The 19315-nt window shown below is 38.9% G+C and overlaps 1 protein-coding gene across 1 annotated transcript in view; it reads left to right on the forward strand.

The window, feature by feature from the left end:
• Positions 1-19315, forward strand: part of sema4c (sema domain, immunoglobulin domain (Ig), transmembrane domain (TM) and short cytoplasmic domain, (semaphorin) 4C) — a 96008-nt gene that overhangs the window by 75295 nt on the left and 1398 nt on the right. The window contains exons 9-16 of the mRNA XM_087796706.1: positions 2146-2297; positions 6393-6568; positions 9782-9926; positions 10698-10911; positions 13776-13891; positions 15017-15174; positions 15917-16008; positions 16257-18386. Of these exons, the coding sequence (XP_087652832.1) occupies positions 2146-2297; positions 6393-6568; positions 9782-9926; positions 10698-10911; positions 13776-13891; positions 15017-15174; positions 15917-16008; positions 16257-17152 (1949 nt within the window). The 3' untranslated portion in view covers positions 17153-18386. The remainder of the gene's footprint in view (positions 1-2145; positions 2298-6392; positions 6569-9781; positions 9927-10697; positions 10912-13775; positions 13892-15016; positions 15175-15916; positions 16009-16256; positions 18387-19315) is intronic.

The following is a 19315-nucleotide window of genomic DNA, read 5'->3' on the forward strand; positions in this document are numbered from 1 at the left end:
TTAACATCATCCTCGAAGGACCATGTAGAAGACAATATGAACGGAGAATTGCGCTAGCATTGAGAGTATATAATATAAGCACTTTATCAATGGGGACAACTGAGCGACTAGTCCTGGACACACTTCTGTAGAGCTTCTCCAGCCACTCGCTCGATAATAACTGCACAGAGGAAAGAACGATGGAAACATCGCACAACCCAGAGTGTAATCATTTTGTCATCAATTCATCAGTTGCCTTGAAATGTAAATTACCTTCCTGCTGGTTGTTATTCATCCAAATTTGAAAGACGGATGGCTCAAGAAGACAGATGGCACAGAAAACCCTTTTTTCTTATTCGATTCCATGCGGTTTATACAACGTCAATAATAATGTCACACAATTATGGCAAATTGGTATGATTTTACTAAAAAAATTATGTCTTCTCCCCATTTCAAGAAATGTGAGAAAAAAAACAAGATAAAGTTAATCAATTTTAAATTACTTTTTACAAGTTGTCTTGATACTCAAGTCGGTATGTTGCTCTAGTTCAGGGGTGGGCAATTCAATTTCTTCAAGGGCCACATTAAATTCTGTGAATGTTGTTAGGGGCCGTCGAGAAAAAGAAAGACGAGAAAATCCCTAAAAAAAAGGATAAGCGTCATTAGGCTGTGACATTTATTAAGCTTAATAAGCTGCAATTTTATTCTTGTATGAGTTTTTTTCAAAACATTTCTTCAACTAACTTTAAATATTTTGAGGGATTAATATATACTCAAAAAAGTATACACAAAAAGGAGGGAAAAGGTAAATAAGTGTTGTAAATGAATAATAAATACAAAAATCACTATATAATGCGTTAGAACCATTTATACATGATCATACTTTGACATTACAAGGACCGCATAAATACAGTCAAAGGGCAGCATGTGGCCCCCGGGCCGCACTTTGCCCAGGTCTGCTCTAGTTGTTGGGGTGAAAATAATCCTCGGTCACTCCCGGAAGTGAATCGGGTGACAAACCAATAAATAACTTCATGAAGATGCTATATTTGTTCTTATATATAATTGTTTCACCTGCAAAATAATTTAATTAAATAAAACTATTGTTAATTACAGATCATTATTTATTTGTTTATCTTTTATTTTATTTTTGAGACTTTTTGTTTTTCCGTTCCATATCAAAATCATTTCCACCAAATTTTAGTTTGAGTATGTAAAAGTCAAGGCAAATCTTGCTGGCAGAGCACTTTCCAAAAAGGTCAAATGTATTTTTCGCAAGAAAGCTTTTTCACTTGTTTCACTGTTCACTGTAGTTTGGCTATGTTGAGAAGACAAATGTATCTGCGGTGCTACTTGTTCTAAGTAAAGCCTGCAGGAAGAGGACAGCAAATTGAATATGTACTCTTGAAAAAAAGAAGTTCTATTTGGAGAAAATAATCCCCCCAAAAATGGGAGAAAATGACATGCAGGAAATAAGGCAGAATGTTGCTACGCTGAAGAATCATTTTCTATTAGGAGAGCAAGGGTGGGGAAAGAAACAGGTCGGAAGAAAGAAGATGAGGTCATAGCCAGGAAAAATGGCTGATGAAAGAACCGACATTAGGCCTGTTGATGAGCCGATAGAGCGAGCGCTGAGGTGAATGGAGAGAGCAGACAGGGAAGGGAAGGAGGAACATACAGATGAGGCCATTTGGACCCCTTTGTCAGTTCATTATTCATTCCAATACAGAGCTTTTATTAAAAACAGCCTCGCGCTGGGACCCGGCTCACCGTCCTCCAAGCAGCTGCTAACAAATAAAAGCATTAAATTAGCATTCAGCGATTCAGTTGAGCCTCAGCTGTCCCGCGATGGTGTTAAAACGCTGCTTTGGAGGCGTTGATGCGGGGAAAGAACAAGAGTGGTTACGGGGAAATGTTATAATACTGTTGCAAAAATGCCTCTGCTTTTTAAAGGTCATATTTGGATCAGCAGCAAAAGCCCAAACTAACCGTTTTAAAAACCTGCATTTTGTAGAATTGCGACAGCGCTGAATACAAAGAAGGTGTAATAGATGACGAGGGGGTTGAGAGGGAGGGAGCACTAATGGGGAGCAGTGGAGAATGTTAGGATAGTGTATCCAAAGTTACTGAAACTCATTTGGAGAAATGTGTGATGTTGGTGTGCAGAGCCAGACTTCGTTGGATCGGCCCTGGTCCGGGAGAGCAGCGGCAGCAAGAACGGAGACGATGACAAGATCTACTTCTTCTTCAGCGAGAGAGCTCTGGAGCTCGACTGTGACACGGAGCTCAACGTGGCCAGAGTCGCTCGAGTCTGCAAGGTAATATAATACCATACAATGTCTTCTTAACCGTAGGATGAATCTGACACTTGTTTTTCGTCCACCTATTTTACAATGATGTTGCAAGATTATAAGGGTGAGACCTGGGGCGACCCTGTAACCTACTGATGAGTTGTTGAAGCTTCTTGAAGTTTAAAGCAATATATTATAGAGAAGAGAGTGGCATCTATTGGGCTCTTTAAATAAAGATAATGCGCCATGAAGCTTCATCAACTCATTACTACTCAAAGTCCAAAGCCTTTCCTATGCAATTACTTAGAATGCATCTCCATATATATATATATATATATATATATATATATATATATATATATATATATATATATGTATATATATATATATGGAGCAGAAGGGCAAAAGCTTGCTTGATCTTGATTTTCAGTAGATATATATATCTTTCTGTCACAAAGAAGGGATGCTGGTAAGCCTTCCTTCTGTTCACCTTTTCTTTGTAACCTTTCAATTGCACGACCTTATCTTGATCCAGGCCATAATGTCAAAAATGTCACTATTCTTAGTTTGTTATTGCTTTCTTTCACTGCAATACCTTCAGTAAGTAACAGGAAGCTGACATGTTTCTTGTGGATTATCTAGGCGAGTTTCTCTTCCTTTAAATGTATGATGAATTTATGATGAATTTATTTCTAACATTTCTACTGTTTGTGGATTATATAGGCGATTTTCTTCCTTCAAATGTATGTTGAATTTATTTCTAACATTTCTACTGATACTAAAGAGATTCTATCATTTGATTTGTGGAAGATGTGAAAGCGAAATATTATATACTAAATAACAATATAATATACTAAATAAGAATATAATATACTGACTTTCTCACTTAAGTATTTGTCAAAACCCCATTTGAATCTATTCCGAATATCGGTAGAAATGAAATGGTGTGCAAGGTCTAAATGCAAGAATTGTGGCACAAAAGTGGTATCAAAGTTTCCATGTGTAAGACTCTTTCTTAGCTCAGCAGGACAGATCTGTCTGGAAACAGGTTCGGAGCAAAATCATAGTTTTCATGCACACAGAGCCTGAAATCGGCGGTTGTTTGGTTCTCCACAGCTGTTTTGGCAGCAGTTCTGAAATCTGAGCAAGCGAGTGTGCTTTCACATGCACTGTGCAACAGGAGGCGGCCATATATGGATGCAGTGGGGGGGGTTCTGATGGATGAACTTGCCTGAACTCTGCAAATCTGACAAAACTGACACTGCACGACTCAGACACCAGCAAGCATTTCAAGTGAGAATCCATGAGTCAGATAGAATTGTGCACATTGCATCGAGTCAGTTCTCAACGCTTCCATCTCTGATGCCTTAATGGATTAATTGATTCTAAGTTTCCGTGCATCATCCCTATTTCCCTCTTTTAATGTCCAGATCGAGAGTTAGAACACCTTTAACTTCAATGAAAGGATGATGTGGTGTTGGAGACAGAATTGACTGTAAAAGGAAATCGAAGCAGATAGCACAAACTACTTTTTTTAAAATCTGACAGCATTACAAGGAGTGTTTAGGAAAAACAAACAAAAAAAATGATAATATGCGATCAGGTTTGTTGCAAAAGTTTCTAACAGATAATTAAAATTGAGACTGAAACTTTACTAATTTTCTACTTAGCCTCAAGTGTTGGGATTATTTTCAGAGTAATACGTTCCTTTTTTAAGAGTTATTGCCAAAATGTTTGTTCATTTTATTGTAGCAACCGGAGCTGAGCTGTGATCATCTTCGAGGAATTGTTAGGCCATTAGTGTAGATACTGCGCACTGATACTTGAAATGTGTTTGAATGAAGATAAACTTGTAGCTGCAACTTCCGCTACAAACACGCTTAAAATATACAGACGTATATATGTTTTTTCTTAACAATTCCTCTTGTCGAGGTGTCACAACATTTAATTAGCTTACATTTTTGCGTTTAAATCTAAAAAGGAACAGATTACACTGAAAATAATCTCTCTAAAACTCTTACTCGACATGAGGGTGAGTAGAAAATGGGTGTTTGAATTTTGGGTGAAGTATCACTTTCCATTTCGTAATTATAAGTTTGGTTTAAAGTCTCAAAGTTTGATTTAGTGGAATTTAAGGGTGGTTGTCATTGACGGTAAAATCAACCTGGGCTTCATTTGGATACTATTAACATATACGTTTGTCTAAGATGCTGCCACATTACGTGGCTCAATGGTAAATTGTATAGATAAATGTTAATGCACAGTGAAAAGATCTTGGTAAATTATATTTAATTGTGATCTATTAGAATCATTTCACTGTAACTACACACAAAAAATAATGAAATACATTTGAAGCTTCTTTCAAATGTTTAGACTTTTATTCTGGATTGTTCCTTCATAACGAGTATATGTTTGTAATGAGCAAAAAAAACACACTTAATGTTATTTCCTGAATTATTAAACAAATGTGCTCAGTTAGACTGAAGTAATTGATGTTTTCTTGTGAGAAATCAAGAGCGATTATGTCACAGTGTCACAGTCACACGCCGACGCGTCACCAGTACCATTCGCAGTCTGAGACACCTTAGCGGAAAGATGACAGACTGCTAACAGTCTGAGGACATTAGTTGAGCGATGCATGCTTAACAGCAATTAGTCTTAAATGTCTGCTCTGTTATGAACAATAAAGCTATTTGAAAGAAATTAGAAACAGATGCTCACACACGATGAGTTCCAGAGCGCTGAATAATTCAACACATCCTGTTGATATTGGTATTGCAGCCTCTTCACAAATGTTTGTGTCGTCGTGCTGCAAAAGCAGAATTAGCATTTTTATTTTGTTTATTTCACACAATGTGCAATTACAAGAGCGAGAAAGGTCTTGCTGACCAGGCGGTGAAATATAATGGGAAATGACAATAAATCCGACAAATAGTTTCAAAAAGAATACATTGAGCGTTTGCCTTTTTTCAAATTCTGCCCCCGGCTGACTTAAGATGACTAAATATATTTTGTCATTGTATTATCATTTTAATCTTTCACATAACATTAGATCCTGTTTACTATATTTCATCATTGTTTTCATTTTCTAGTCAACCTGAGCTTCATTTGGCTGATATGATAATGTGAAGGTGGAGGAGAATTATCTCTTGACAGACTCATTCGTGCATCACCAGCTCTTTGATTATAAAACTATGATTATTGACTTTCACCTTTGGCTGCTTAACGTGATAAATATAAGAGAATGAAAACAATTTAATTGGAGTTCATAAGACAACAAACTGATAAGATTGTATCACATTCGATTTATGATGTGTCACCTGCAGCAACAGAATTTAAATAATGTGAATGAAAATGTGATAAAAGAAAATTACCTTAGAATCTGAAACACAAAGACAAACAAGCTTTGTGTTTGTAGCATCAAAATAGAAGCATTTGGGTTAAAACCAAACATGCTATTCAAGAGAATTAATAAATGTATATTAATCTGTATTGAATAAATAAAACTAATCTATCATTAAATCTAATTCTCTTTAATCTAAATTGTCTATTTTTTATACAAAAAAAACTTGCTAAAAGAAACGGTACAGCTAGAGACTAAAAAAACTGATTCACATCACAATACAAAGATAAAAATGTAATGATGAGTGCAATTAATATTAATAATTAATGACATTATTTTAGCTTCTAATCTTTTCCATCCAGCCAAGAAGAAGCAAGGTGTTGGCGTTTTTTAAAAACTGTTTCAATCAAAATCAAGTCACTTTTTCATCCCTTATTATTAAATTCGTCAACATTTTTTATTAAAAAGTTTTCAATTATACGGACAAAATTTCTGTTACAAGTGTCAAAAATAATCCCCAAAACAATATTGACAGAACATAGTGAAGTTTATGTCCATGGGAAGACATTCAAAAGTATTTTATTATCCAAAATAAAGGAGAAATATATATTATTTAGTGTTCTTTCTTTAAGCATTGCCACGTTTGGCACTTGTATCAGATGAAACCGATACAATGTTCAATGTTCAGGGGTTCTGACAATGTATATATTTAAGTTTTGCGTCTGACAAGCATTGTCTGGCTCAGCCGCTCATGAAAAATGCTCCATGTCTGCTCTCAGGGTGATCTTGGTGGAACTAGGACGCTGCAGAAAAAGTGGACCACCTTCCAAAAAGCTCGGCTGGAGTGTTCCCTCCCGGAGCGCCACGTTTCCTTCAATAACCTCCGCGCCGTGTACACGCTGCCCGGACTAGACTGGCGCGGGACGACCTTCTACGGCATCTTCCACGCTCAGTGGTGAGTGGGTGACTCAGGGGGTTCAATCTGGCGTGGGTGACTTCTACTGCCACAACAAGACACTACATTACTGCGCCCAAGTGTCAGATCAGAGGCTGTTATTAAAATGAAGGGTCGTGTTCGGAATGACTAATTATGCATTCCTGTTATTGGATATTAGCTGAATAATTGGCTCTTCTGTGTAGTCGGACTTCCAGTGACACTAATGGGATTATTTGGATTTGACCCACTTACGCATGCTTAGCTGTGTTTTATTGGCTTTAATATCAGCGGTGGCGTCTCATGATAAAAGAGTCCCGGGTTTTAATTTATCAGCATCTCAAATAGACTGCAGGGATTTTTATGTTTTACAAGAGTCACTCTTTGGTTTTCCATTTTAAAAACGTGCTGACTCACTCACATATAGTACATGTTGAAGTCTTTCTCGCCAAGATGCAGTAAGTCCCTCATCATGACCGTGTTTTGAACTTATTACTTTCTTTAGTAAGTTCTCCCCCGTCTGAAATCTCGGCGAATGAGATGTTACAAGAGTGGAGTCCATTATGGCGTATTAATGGCTTCACTCCTCTTCCGACCAGTTGTAATCGCACCCCACTTTGTTTATTCAATGAGTCCCTTGGAGTTGGAGACTTTGGTGTTGATGACGCTCGGTAACAAACCTTTATGTTTGACAAATCACAGAAGAGTGGGCATGGTTATGGTAAACAAGATTTAATCTCCAGAAAAACGTTTTTCAGTGGGTGGGGCTAAAGCGCATTGTTTAAAATCAAAGCTCACACAAATAAAACTTTTGTTTTTTTCCACTTTTTTATTGTTCCTCTCAGTATATAAGTTGACAAGAATATGTCAAATGTTTTTTTAAAGATAAATATTTACCTTTTTCATGTGAATAAGACACAAAGAAATACACAGTTTTTTCTAAATATCCTACTACGAGTAAAGGACAAAAAATAATTCATGAGGTGACAAACATGATCACAATGTGTGTTCCATGAAAAAAAGATTCAGTTTCTGTTAGAAAAGTCAAAATGCATTGTTAGCGATGGAATGTCAGAGGACCAATCATGGAAGCGTCTTCAAACCACCTGCTACAGAGAAGGTCGACAATGAGAGGAGCTAGCTTAGCCGTGTGATGCATAATTGCACACTGAGGTCTCTTTATCGTTTGTTTTAGTTGAAGGATAAATTATTCCGGGCCCCATTAGAGGTTCAGGTGGTCGTAATCTTACGGCTCTCTTCCTCATGCTGCTCATGATTAGGATCATCTTTATTGATAGGATATTAAACAAACATGATTTCACATCCATTTGTGCGAGCAGATGTCGGATCATAACTCATCACAATTGGCGTCAATCTAAAGCTTAAATATGTATTAAGAATGAAACTTTTTAAATCCAAACTAAGATGGAAGAGTCAAATGATTTAGAGCTCAATGCTAACATTTGTTTTTATCATTGTGTTTGTAAACGAGCGACTAATCAAAAAGCCATTGATTGGAAAATGGAAGCTTTATGACAAAAGTCGTCGACTCCACGAGTCCCTCGTCGCCGACACTTTGATGTGGCTCTTTTGTGGTTTGTTCCGATAGATATTATATCTCCAAAGTGAACCAGCATTGAACTTGAAGCTTTGTTTCTTTATTCCGCAGTTGAAAGAAGCTTAATCCCTTTTTTCCCTCCGTGTGACCCACCAGGGATTCTCTAAGCCCCCCGGCTTTGACGGAGATAACATTAAGATAATTGGACATTATGTAAATGACGACTCACGAGTTCAAGACATCATCTGACGGGAAAGTCTGGAGCTTTTAACTGGCTGACAGGCCGTCGGTGTCCTTTAAGTGTGAGCTCGTTGACCTGCTGGTTCTCTGAAGATCTAGACAGACTCACAGGGTAACTCATGGTAAACAACACAGAAGACATTTTTATTTTATTTATTTTTTATTAATCATACTTTTTATAGTTTTCATCATTATATTTTCTGCCTATAGTTTTATACATTTTTAAACAGCATTTATTATGATTATTTTACTAGTTTTAAAATATATTTTTTTTCCAAACATTTTTCTACCTAACTGTAAAAATTCTTTTTTTCTAATAATTTTTGCATATGGTTACATTTCATTATTTATTTCTGGCAAAAGAAAAACACATTTATGTCTCATTTTCTATTTCAAAAGAATTGTTCCGACCAAATTGTCTATATTTTACACTATCCTAGCTAAGTATTGCTCCCACTGAGCACACTAGTGTACTAGAGTACTAGTTAAAACATGAGTACTTGTTGAAACATGTGACTACCAATAGTGAAACCTTCAATATTACAAACGTTTCCTTCTTTCAGTTAAGTCATTGAAAGGTTTCACATAACATTATGCCATTCAGTTAAATATTGTTCATTCATCTTTTTGTTGCAATTAAACGTCCTACCGCTAGATGGCAGCAGTCGTTACATCCTCCACAACTAAAGGAAATCAAATTTTGTGATATTCTGCCGATGGCAAGCATATTTTCCAGCCATTTGTTAATTTGTTCAAATCTAATTTCTTTTCCCCCCATTTGTCATAACAATCTTCTTATTCTCCCTCATACAATTGTTGAATTGACTTTTAGATTCATGGACTTCTTCCTGCTGCAATTCCAGCTAATAACTTGTACCCGCTCTGTCAAATAAGTTTACCTCGTCTGCTCAGTCAGAAGCAAATTCACAAATGATATTTTATTCTGTTTTCAAGGCCTCAGTTTAACTAAATAAGACATTGTTCGTTCCGAGGCGTAAAACAAACAAACAAATCAGTTTTATAATTAAGTCTGGCAATCCAATATATTAGACATCAGATGAAGTGTGATAAGGGCGTGTGGTTTGTGCATCAATACCTAATCTCGGTCTCACTTTGGGGGTTGAAAAATCATTTCAAACCTCGTTGTTAAATGAAATGTGTTACCTGAATGACAACACGGCCAAGCGTTTGTCACAGAGCGCAGGTTGGAGATAAAGTCTAATCAATACCTTCTTCACTAGTTTTAAAATCCAGCTGTTTATTTTCCACCGCGAGAAGGGGTCCAGGATCGATGTCGAGATTGACATTTGTTTCTCATTTTCTGCTCCGGAGCTGGTGAAACGTCATATTTTCATCAGGACACTGACAGCTAATATGTCCCGCTCTGTTTTCACCACCGCGCTCCGCTGACTTCCTGCCTCGCTGTCATGTTTCAGGGGCGACGTGGACGTGTCTGCGGTCTGTCAGTACCAGATCAACGACGTGAAGAAAGTGTTCGAAGGATCTTATAAAGAGTACAGGGACGCGTCGCAGAAGTGGGGGCGCTTCTCTGGCCAGGTCCCCAGCCCACGACCCGGATCGGTGAGAGTTTTTCACGTCTATTCTGTCTTCGCCATGAGATCCAAGCAAGACTTTATTTAGTCCTTAGTATTAGTTTTAGATTTATTGCTTTAAAACTAATTTTAGATAATCATTGCTATCTTCTCTAACATTGTTTAATGCCTTATAAAAGACTATAGATTATTTTTTATCAAACTTTTTAATAACAGATAGGAACACTTGTATAAAATACATATTGACCTTGTTTTTTTCTCGCCAAGATCTTTTTTCACATTTTTTTCCATTTTGTGTTTATAAGATTCAAATATTAGTTAAAATAAAGTTAAAGTTAAAAGTTAAAATAATAATAAAAAAATCTTCTTTCTTTTCTTAATACTTAGTGATTGGACTGTATACTTTTTTATTTATTTTGTGATACATTGAAATATTTTGTTTTGTTTAAAAAGATTATTTTGTGTCAATATTTCAATAGAAACGAATGTTAATTTAACCAAATCAATAACTATAGTTAATTTTTATAAATACGTTTTACATGTTTATATTTTACGTAGAATCACAACCTACTGAAAGTTGTTGCATTATATGTTCAAATGTGTGAAAAGAAATGAGGAAATCAGAGGCACAAGGGGATTAGTTGGTACAGAATCAACACATGCAAACAATCCAAATTCTAACTGCAACCACTTCCTTTTTTCCCTCGTTCAAACTTTTCTTTTACTTCTCCTCCCCCTGTCATTCCGTTCCTTCCTCCCTTTTATTTTCTCTCCCCTCCTGCTTCCTTCTCCTCTGCAGTGCATCACCAACACTGACAGGGAGAGCGGCTACAGCAGCTCCCTGCAGCTTCCAGACGCCACGCTCAACTTCGCCAAGAAGCACCCGCTGATGGAGGACAAGGCTCTAGCTCGCCCCCTTCTGCTCACCAAGGGAGTCAACTTCACGCGGCTGGTGGTGGATCGGGTCAGCGCCCTTGACCAGCGGGCCTACAACATGCTGTTTATTGGCACAGGTAGATGTTTCTTCACTCACTTTTGAAACAGACAGGTATGTGGATGAAACTGTTTATCTTGTAAACCAGTGGTCCCCAACCTTTTCCAACTCAGGGCCCACTTTTAAGTCTTAAAAACCTCTGCGGCCGACCTCCGACCCCGTACATACGAAGACATATAATGCGTTCTCATTTCCTTGTCACATGTACTTGAAGGAAAAAACAATATAATGAAAAGAATATTTTTATATGTTTAATATCCTTTTAAACTAAACGAGTTTTAACATTTGTACATTATTATGTGTATTTTTATATAATTACATCCATCCTCCCACAACAAAATTATACCATTTTGGAAACGATTTTGTGGCCCACTTGCAATACTTTTTGCGGCCCACCAGGGGGCCGCGGCCCACAGGTCGGGAATCACTGTTATAAACATTGCACTTTTATTTTATACCCACCATTGAGGCAGCCATTTGTTGTCAGGTTGATGCTGGTCTGCAGATCGCCACTAGGTATCCAGATTTAGCATTGAATATCCCTGATTTAGACACATCCATATGTTTATCAATGGCCAACAAGTCCTTTAATTAATTTGTCTGATAAAGAAATACATTTTAACCTTTATTTCTTTTATCAAAATATACAACAACAAATCCACCATTGGATACATTAATAATCGATCCACCATATAAACCATTTTACCTGGATTTCTGTGGCCATTGTACAAACAGTAAGATTAATGACGTACAAAAGTTCCCGACAAAAGACTCTCTGCTCTTTGTACCTTCTGTGTTTGACTCATTATTGAGTTGCTGGGATTTGTTTTTCCTTTCCCCACTATAGTCTTACTTAAACTTTAAAGTGTCTTGAGATAACTTTGTTATGATAAGACACTTTAAATAAAATTGTCATTTTGCCCTTTTTTGTGATTGAAATGCTTATTTAAATTAAATTATTAAATATATAAAGTTTTATTCTTGACCTTGTGATCTGTATTTCTTCTTCCGCCCTGGGGGGTAATGTTATACTCTTTTTTTTTTGTTTGACATATTTATATTGCAAAATGAACAACACACTAAATATTTTACAATAAATTAATAATTGATTGATAACACCATTGCTTGTAGATACTATACATTCTCAATTCTTAAATATTTTTCTAATGATATCAAGGTTGTTTTTTTTTTGTTCTTCATTTCATTCGACTTCTGCCTTGATGGAAACTCACAACACACACAGTGTATTATTCCACATTACTTTTGAAACACTCTTATAAACACACCTGAAAATGTAGACAAACCCAGTTGCAATCACATTACTGTAGATCTGCCGACTTGGAAATAGACTCAGCATATACGTAATCTTGTTTTTGGCAGTGGTACATCATCGCTCTGTCCAATCATTATCACAGTCTTTTCCAAGGTTGTATCTTTTGCGGATGAAATGTTGTTTTTTGTGTGTTATCTCACAACATGTTGCACTCTGTGAACATACTCACAGTACACACACTTTATTCTCAACCCCCCCTCTGTGATGAAGAGTGTGTCTGTGTGTGTGTGCGGTGTGGAGTCGCACACTATTTGTGGAGATGATGAGAGCCAATGGCGGCAGACAGGGACAGGTACTGGCTTTAGGCGAAGTGGAAGTACACAACATGCCATCTGGCCTAATTTTAGCTGCCTTTCAATTAACCATTTGATTTGCATGTCGAGATCCATCTTCACGCATCAAAGGAAACGCTAATGAATGTGCAGATTAATTAATAGCTTTCGTCGATTGCCACCGGGTGGATGTGCAAAAGTCCCTTTTCAGGCGTGAATGTGGAGTCGCGGCTGGTTTTAAATCACCTCTCAACAATTGTTCGTCTTTATGCAGGCTGACGGGAGGGACGGGTTATTATTCTCTTCACTTCAGAGCCACTGTAGCTCCCGACAGTAACACATCAGCAGACTCAGGGCTTCTCTGCTGGCAACGGTTAGGCCACGAGGGCACATGGGTGGACTTACAAGTAGTCGCACGCTTTCTCTCCCGATGCCCGAGCCAAGTGCAGTCATCCCCACTAGTCATGCAGGAAATGAACAGACGCTTTCTCACAGTGCCAACTGGAGCGCCCGGTTTATTTTCTATTAACTGCGAGGTTGCAACACCTGATGTGGTAAGAGAGGGCAGAACTTGTGTAGACAGCCATTGTCCCTTTTTTTTCTCGCTATTTGTGATATTGAAATTATACTTAAGAATATGAGTTATTTCCAAACTCAAAAAATAAAAGTAAATAAATAAGGTAAAATGATTTTACTACATTTTCAATGTCGGTATAAACAATACATTTCCTGGCAATTCAGTGAATAATGGTGTTCCAAATATCCATCTGGATCCACCACTGATTTACAGAAGCATCACTGCAAAAAAGTCATGTTCCTGCTCAACTGTGTGTTGTGCACTCTAGGTCATCAATGATCCAAAAAGAATTATGATTTATAAGATTAATTCGGTGCAATAATATAAGGATATGAACAGTGTGGGTGAAAATTAATGGCTTATTGTGGATCTGAAATAATTTATTATAATTAATTTACATTGTCGTATCAGAAATCACTGCCTGATCAATTAAGTAGAGATGGTTGGTCGATGAAGCTTCATGAAGCAGACCACTAGAGGTCACCCTTTGTTATTTTTTTTATCTTCAATATCTTTTCTATTCACAATATCATTTTGAAGACATCTTCTGCTGATGATTAAACCAGAAGAGGACACGGTGTCATGAAGCTTCATCAGCACTACTTTAGAATTATATGATAAATGTTTCATTCTAACCATCCAGGGGCCTCACTTTCAAACGGACATGAAGTTAAGCTGTGTTTCTTCTTCCTCCCGTGTAGCTGAGGGTTGGCTGCAAAGAGTGGTGATCCTGGGCACGGAAGCCCATGTGATCGAGGAGATCCAGCTGTTTGAAAACGCCCAGCCCGTCGACAGCCTGACCATCTCCCGCTCCAAGGTAATTATAACTCCCAACTGCTCTACTTCAACAACTTCAAAGATTCGAGACAAAAGAGGACACTAATTATAAGTGGAGAGCACACGACAAATATATATCGTCCCAAACGGAACCCATCGCCAAGTAATTTCTCAAACCACCTGTTGATATCCCGTAATTCTCTGCTCTTTTTTGAGTTTGAATTCTCCCTGATCCTCGACTGCTATTGATAGTCAGACATAAACTAGTAAGTGGTTCAGGAAACAGCAAGAGTTTCTTTCTTTCATACATGAAAAAAGATAAGACAACCAACTATGAGATTAGGCTAAATCAGATGCAACAAGCATGTTTCTTGTCATGGAGTTTAAAACTTAATTTCCTTGTGGCAACACACCTTAAATGTCCAGTACTGACCATAACTTGATTGTTCATTATTGGAGCTAAGCTTGGCAGTAGCTAGATGTGGAGACATTTTGTAAAAAGTTATCAAACAAGGGTTCATGAATAACACATTTGTAAGCCATGAGATGGAAGTGAAACATCTTAATAGTCCATCCAGAGCGAAGTTTTTCTCACCTTCAGAACTCGTTCAACCTCCCATCAGATCCCTCGAAAGAAGCGTCTAAATCTCCTATGGGTTCCTTCACAACTCTTCCATAAACAATGTCAGACTTTTTTGTCACAGCTCTTTAGGCAGCAGACAACAAGTCGGCATGAAGCCCATCGCCAAATGCTTTTATCAACGTTGTTTGATTTGACATCAGTTGCGGCTCATAAATCAAAAATCCTCGGCTGGGAATTGAACCTGTGTCACTGTTGTTTTCTTCCTGCTCGTCATCTGAGTCTCTGTTGACATCGACCATGTCCCCATGCTTCAACAATGTCTGCCGATCAATGCAATTTGGAGAGGGTGCACCCTGCCCTAAAGCCCAACGCTTATCTCATTAATGTTGGCTTAGGAGAGGTTTTATTGCAGCTTTTGTAGAAAATCCAATCCAGATTGGATTGGAAAGGGGTTGCAGGGTAAATGTAATTGTAAAGGAGAGTGATTATCCTATTATCTCCTCCAACACCGAGTCACTCACTCTCGGTTTGTCTCTTCTCATTCTTCCATGGCTGGATCTTCTCCTCCTGGTCCGTCCACAGAAGTATGTCTACATCGGCTCTCGCTCAGAGGTTCTGCAGCTTCCATTAGCCAACTGCAGTCGCTACCAGTCGCAGCCGGACTGTCTGTTGGCGCGGGACCCCTACTGCGCCTGGGACAGCGAGGGCCGCGCCTGCGTCCGCATCGATCTCCATCGAGGGTAAGAATCCGAAGTTCCTACAATTCAGTAGCCAATATAATCAAAATGCTTTTTGAAGTCTGTAACTTAAAGTAACGAAGTGTAACATTTGACATTATTATAATTGTATAGTTGTATTTATGATTTAATGAACAGTCATGACTCATGTAGTAGACTTTTCTAGCTATTATTTTAACAATGTTCTTCACTGCTGAATTTTGTCTAGATGACCCACACAGAAAATCATGTGACCAAGCATCTGAGATTTTACACATAAAGCATTGCAGTTCATGGGACTAGTATTTTTCATTCACGTATTATCGTGTTGAGTCTCTTTTAAATCATGTTGCATTTTTTTAAACTTTAATTACATTTCAGCTTCACTCCAGCTTCAGACCTGGCTCCTTATTAAAATAAGATACCTACCTCTCCCTCATCATCATTATCATCTCAGTTGCCTGTAGATTTACAAGATACTTAATCAATTGTCTCTCTTGACAAAAATATTACTAATCAACTTCATCATGTAACAAGGGGTGATATTTAGAAGCAGTTATTATTAGACTAGGATCTTGTTATCTTTGGTATACCCAATAGAATCAATCCCATTTTGTTATAATAGTCCGTTGGGTTTCAGGTAGTACTAGTGGTTAGATGTGTAATAGTAAGAGATGTGTGGAAGGAGATTTATTGGGGTAAATAATTAAATTTACAATATAAAGATGATCTTGTTAATTTCATCTCTTCCTTTATCTCTCTGCAGATCCACCTCCTCCTTGTCACAAGACCTAATGCTGGAGAGGTTCAGCCGAGGGAAAGCCAAGTTCGACAAGCCTGTCTCCATCCCCAGTCCTGGTAAGTACCAGTTCATGCCTCAGTAGCGGCCCAAGGTGGTTACTAGCAGTCATTGCTGGTGCAAGTCAGCAGAGACTCAAGCAGTGAACTCATTTAAATTGAAGGGAATAAATTGAATTAAGTAGAAGATAGATGACTTCGGCAGAATATGAATCTAAACGATTATGGATGATACACTAACCCACGTCCCCTCCTTCTCCTCTCCTTCTCATTTTCCATCAACCCCATCCTCCCTCTCTCCCTTCCAGAGCACTCTCGTTTAAAGAACGTCACTGTGGTTGTGGGCTCCGACATGGTGCTTCCCTGCCAGCTGGTGTCCAACTTGGCGCAGCCCTGTTGGCTTTTCAACGACCGTGAACTCTTGCTGGGTGACCCCGACGCTGGAGGGCCACGATTTGACAAGACCCTGAAGGCTCTCGTTGTTCCCGAAGCGGGTCAGATGCAAGCGGGTCGCTACGTCTGCTACTCGGAGGAGCAAGGTGTGAAGTTTCAAACAGAACGCTACCAGGTGGCAGTGGTGGCCAGTGCGCCGGTTTTCATGGAGGCCCGGGCACCGGACAGCAGCATGGGGCTCTTTTGGGTCCTGGTCATCACCCTGGGAGCAGCATGCCTGCTACTCTTTATAGTAGCTCTTTACCTGCGCCGGAGGCTCAAACTTGCCCTGGGAAAGGGAGCGGACATGAAGCCGTTGGAGAGTACCCTGGTTTACCCCATCACCCTCCCCAAAGAGCCACCCACTTTTGTGCCCAGCAAAATGCCGAGCGATGAGGAGCGCTTTTGGGAGACAGGGGCAAATTACTACTACTCAGATGGTTCGCTTAAGATCGTTCCCGGACATGCCTTGGGGCCCACCAGTGTGAGCAGCACAGCGTCACCCAGCGCCATCCCGGGCCAGCCCATCCACTCCCCAAGCCGTCTCAGCCTCACCAACATCCGAGGCTCTGGTAGCAACGGCTACATTCGCCTCAACCTGAGCACGGCAGGGGAGGAACGGGCTAGCGGGGCTGGCGCTGGGGGCGGTGGGCTCACAGGCCTCGGTATGGGCGGGAACGACTACTCAAGCCCCTTTAAGGAGGAGCTGAGACGCACCTTGCAGCAGAGGAGTGTGTTGCCGGACGCCAACCCGGAGGAGTCGTCCGTCTAAGCCTACCTAAATGGAACAACAGAACAACCAACCTACCTCCCTCCTGCTGAGAACGCCTGCTCTCTTTCTCAGAGACCCTCAACTCTCTCGCTCTGCCAATGCCTGTCTGGCCCACTGTAGACTTTGATAGCATGTTAAACATACTGTAAACACCCACGTGTTCGCCAACATGCACTTCTGTTGAAATAGTGATCTTGCGGACTTGTTCAGTCGCCCACTTGTGTAAATTGTGTATTTAAAAAGTGAATGCAGAGGGGCATGTCCTCCAGCACGGAACTCAAACAAGTGATGTTTTCTGAAGGGCACATTTAGTTTCCGTTGAGTGGACCAAGCGAGACGAGGCGAAGAATGGCGAGCACAGCTGACTGAAAATATGGAGCTAACTCTCGCAACCGTTCTTCTGAGTGGTCTTCAGCTTCTACTGCACTTATAAAGCGGAGACATGTCTCCCTTCTTTTGTATTTGTGAGCTGAGAGCCTGAGAGAGGTATAAAAAAAGACTAATTACTTCTGAAGCAAGACGACAATCATGTCCTCGTAGAAGGATGCTGGACGGAGGTGACAAGAGAGAGGAAGTTTGTCAAGAAATGAAGTGAAAATGGAACAAAATGACATTTTTCTAATTGAAGGAAAATCTTTCCAGATGTTTTGTTGATGTTGTATTTACCCTTCTATCCCCTCTGTTTAGTTGTGATAGTTGGTTTGATCCGGACTTGATCTTTTTTTTTTTATGTTTTACGGACAACAGCAGGGTTCGAGTCAGAATGGCAATCGCTCTTCTTTGTGGCGGACAATCGAACGATACAGGCCTGCGCCATGACCCACTCATGCACCTTCAAGTTTGATGTCCTCCAGGGGGCGCTGCAGATTTATTGATTTCACTGTTTGGAGCTCCTACCAATGTTGGATTTTACCCAAATGAACGGACAGTTCTGTTTGCGACAAAGAGACATTAGCATGCAGAATGTAGAGGGAGAGCTGCTCTGTTGCTTTGGATGTTTTTACAAAAGTGCTTTATACCTGAGGGGGGGGGCTTACATTGCCAAGATGAACTGCCCCCTCGCAAACACACACAGTTCTCTAAGAGCCAAGAATCATGGAGGACTAATGGTTTCCTGGAACATGACCCTCAACCCAAGACTGACCAGCTACTGTGGACATAAGCAAGGAGGAGCCATGTAGAACACACACTTGATGAACAGACGTTGTGGATGCAGCTGGAGAACATGTGAAAGGTATGTTAAAAGAACCCTCCAAACAATTCACAACTATGATTCACTAACATTAATATATGTGTATGTGTTTAACTTATTTGTACAACTGTGTGAGTTTTTAAACACATTTTAAATACATAAAATGTATTTAAACGTAACTACAAGGTTTTGTTTATTGTTTGGTTTTAATAAATAATGTAAATATCGCTTTAACATAACATTTCTTGTGATTTATACTTTGATACGAATGTCAATAGGAAAAAATCTTGTTTTTTCAAATAAAAAAAAAACAAGAATATTACAACAAAGTTCTGATTATTTAAGTTAAATTTAAGTATCAAGAGCTCTTTCATCATGATTATAAAACCTATTGGAGCAGGACGCCAATTGATCTGTTTTCACTGCAATAACAACAAACTCCAGTCAACCATTTGTGTGAAAGTCCAAGGCCTGAAAAGTGTTTTGATATTGTGTTCCACACCATTTGGTCAATCTCCTATACTCATCAAAATAGCTGTCTTGGAAATCATTGAACATTGGAATGGAGGGAGACAAAAAAAGCTACTTTGGTGCCATGAGATAAGAAACAAGCAGCACATTGCCTGAAGCAGACACGCAAAACATTTTATTAAAAAAGAAAAAACCTTTCAATCTGAGCAGAATGAAGAGAAGCTTAAGGAAAACCTTCGATAATTCCATCTTTCTGCTCTCTATTCTCTGTGGATTCTGATGTTTAATGAGTTCTTTTAACTCAAATCGCTATTTTAATTATTTACTTTAGATACCACAAAAAAACTCAAACTCTAATTTATCTAAATCTCCAGACACTATGGATTTCACAACTAAACTGATATTTTGAATTGCAATCTCTTATTATCTTAAATTGAGAAACACTGGATTTCATGATTAAACTCTTAATTACTTTTACTAAAAGGTTTGCATTGAGGTGA

Source organism: Callionymus lyra, chromosome 1 (genome assembly GCF_982586985.1).
Source record: "Callionymus lyra chromosome 1, fCalLyr1.hap1.1, whole genome shotgun sequence".
Classification (NCBI taxonomy): domain Eukaryota; kingdom Metazoa; phylum Chordata; class Actinopteri; order Syngnathiformes; family Callionymidae; genus Callionymus; species Callionymus lyra.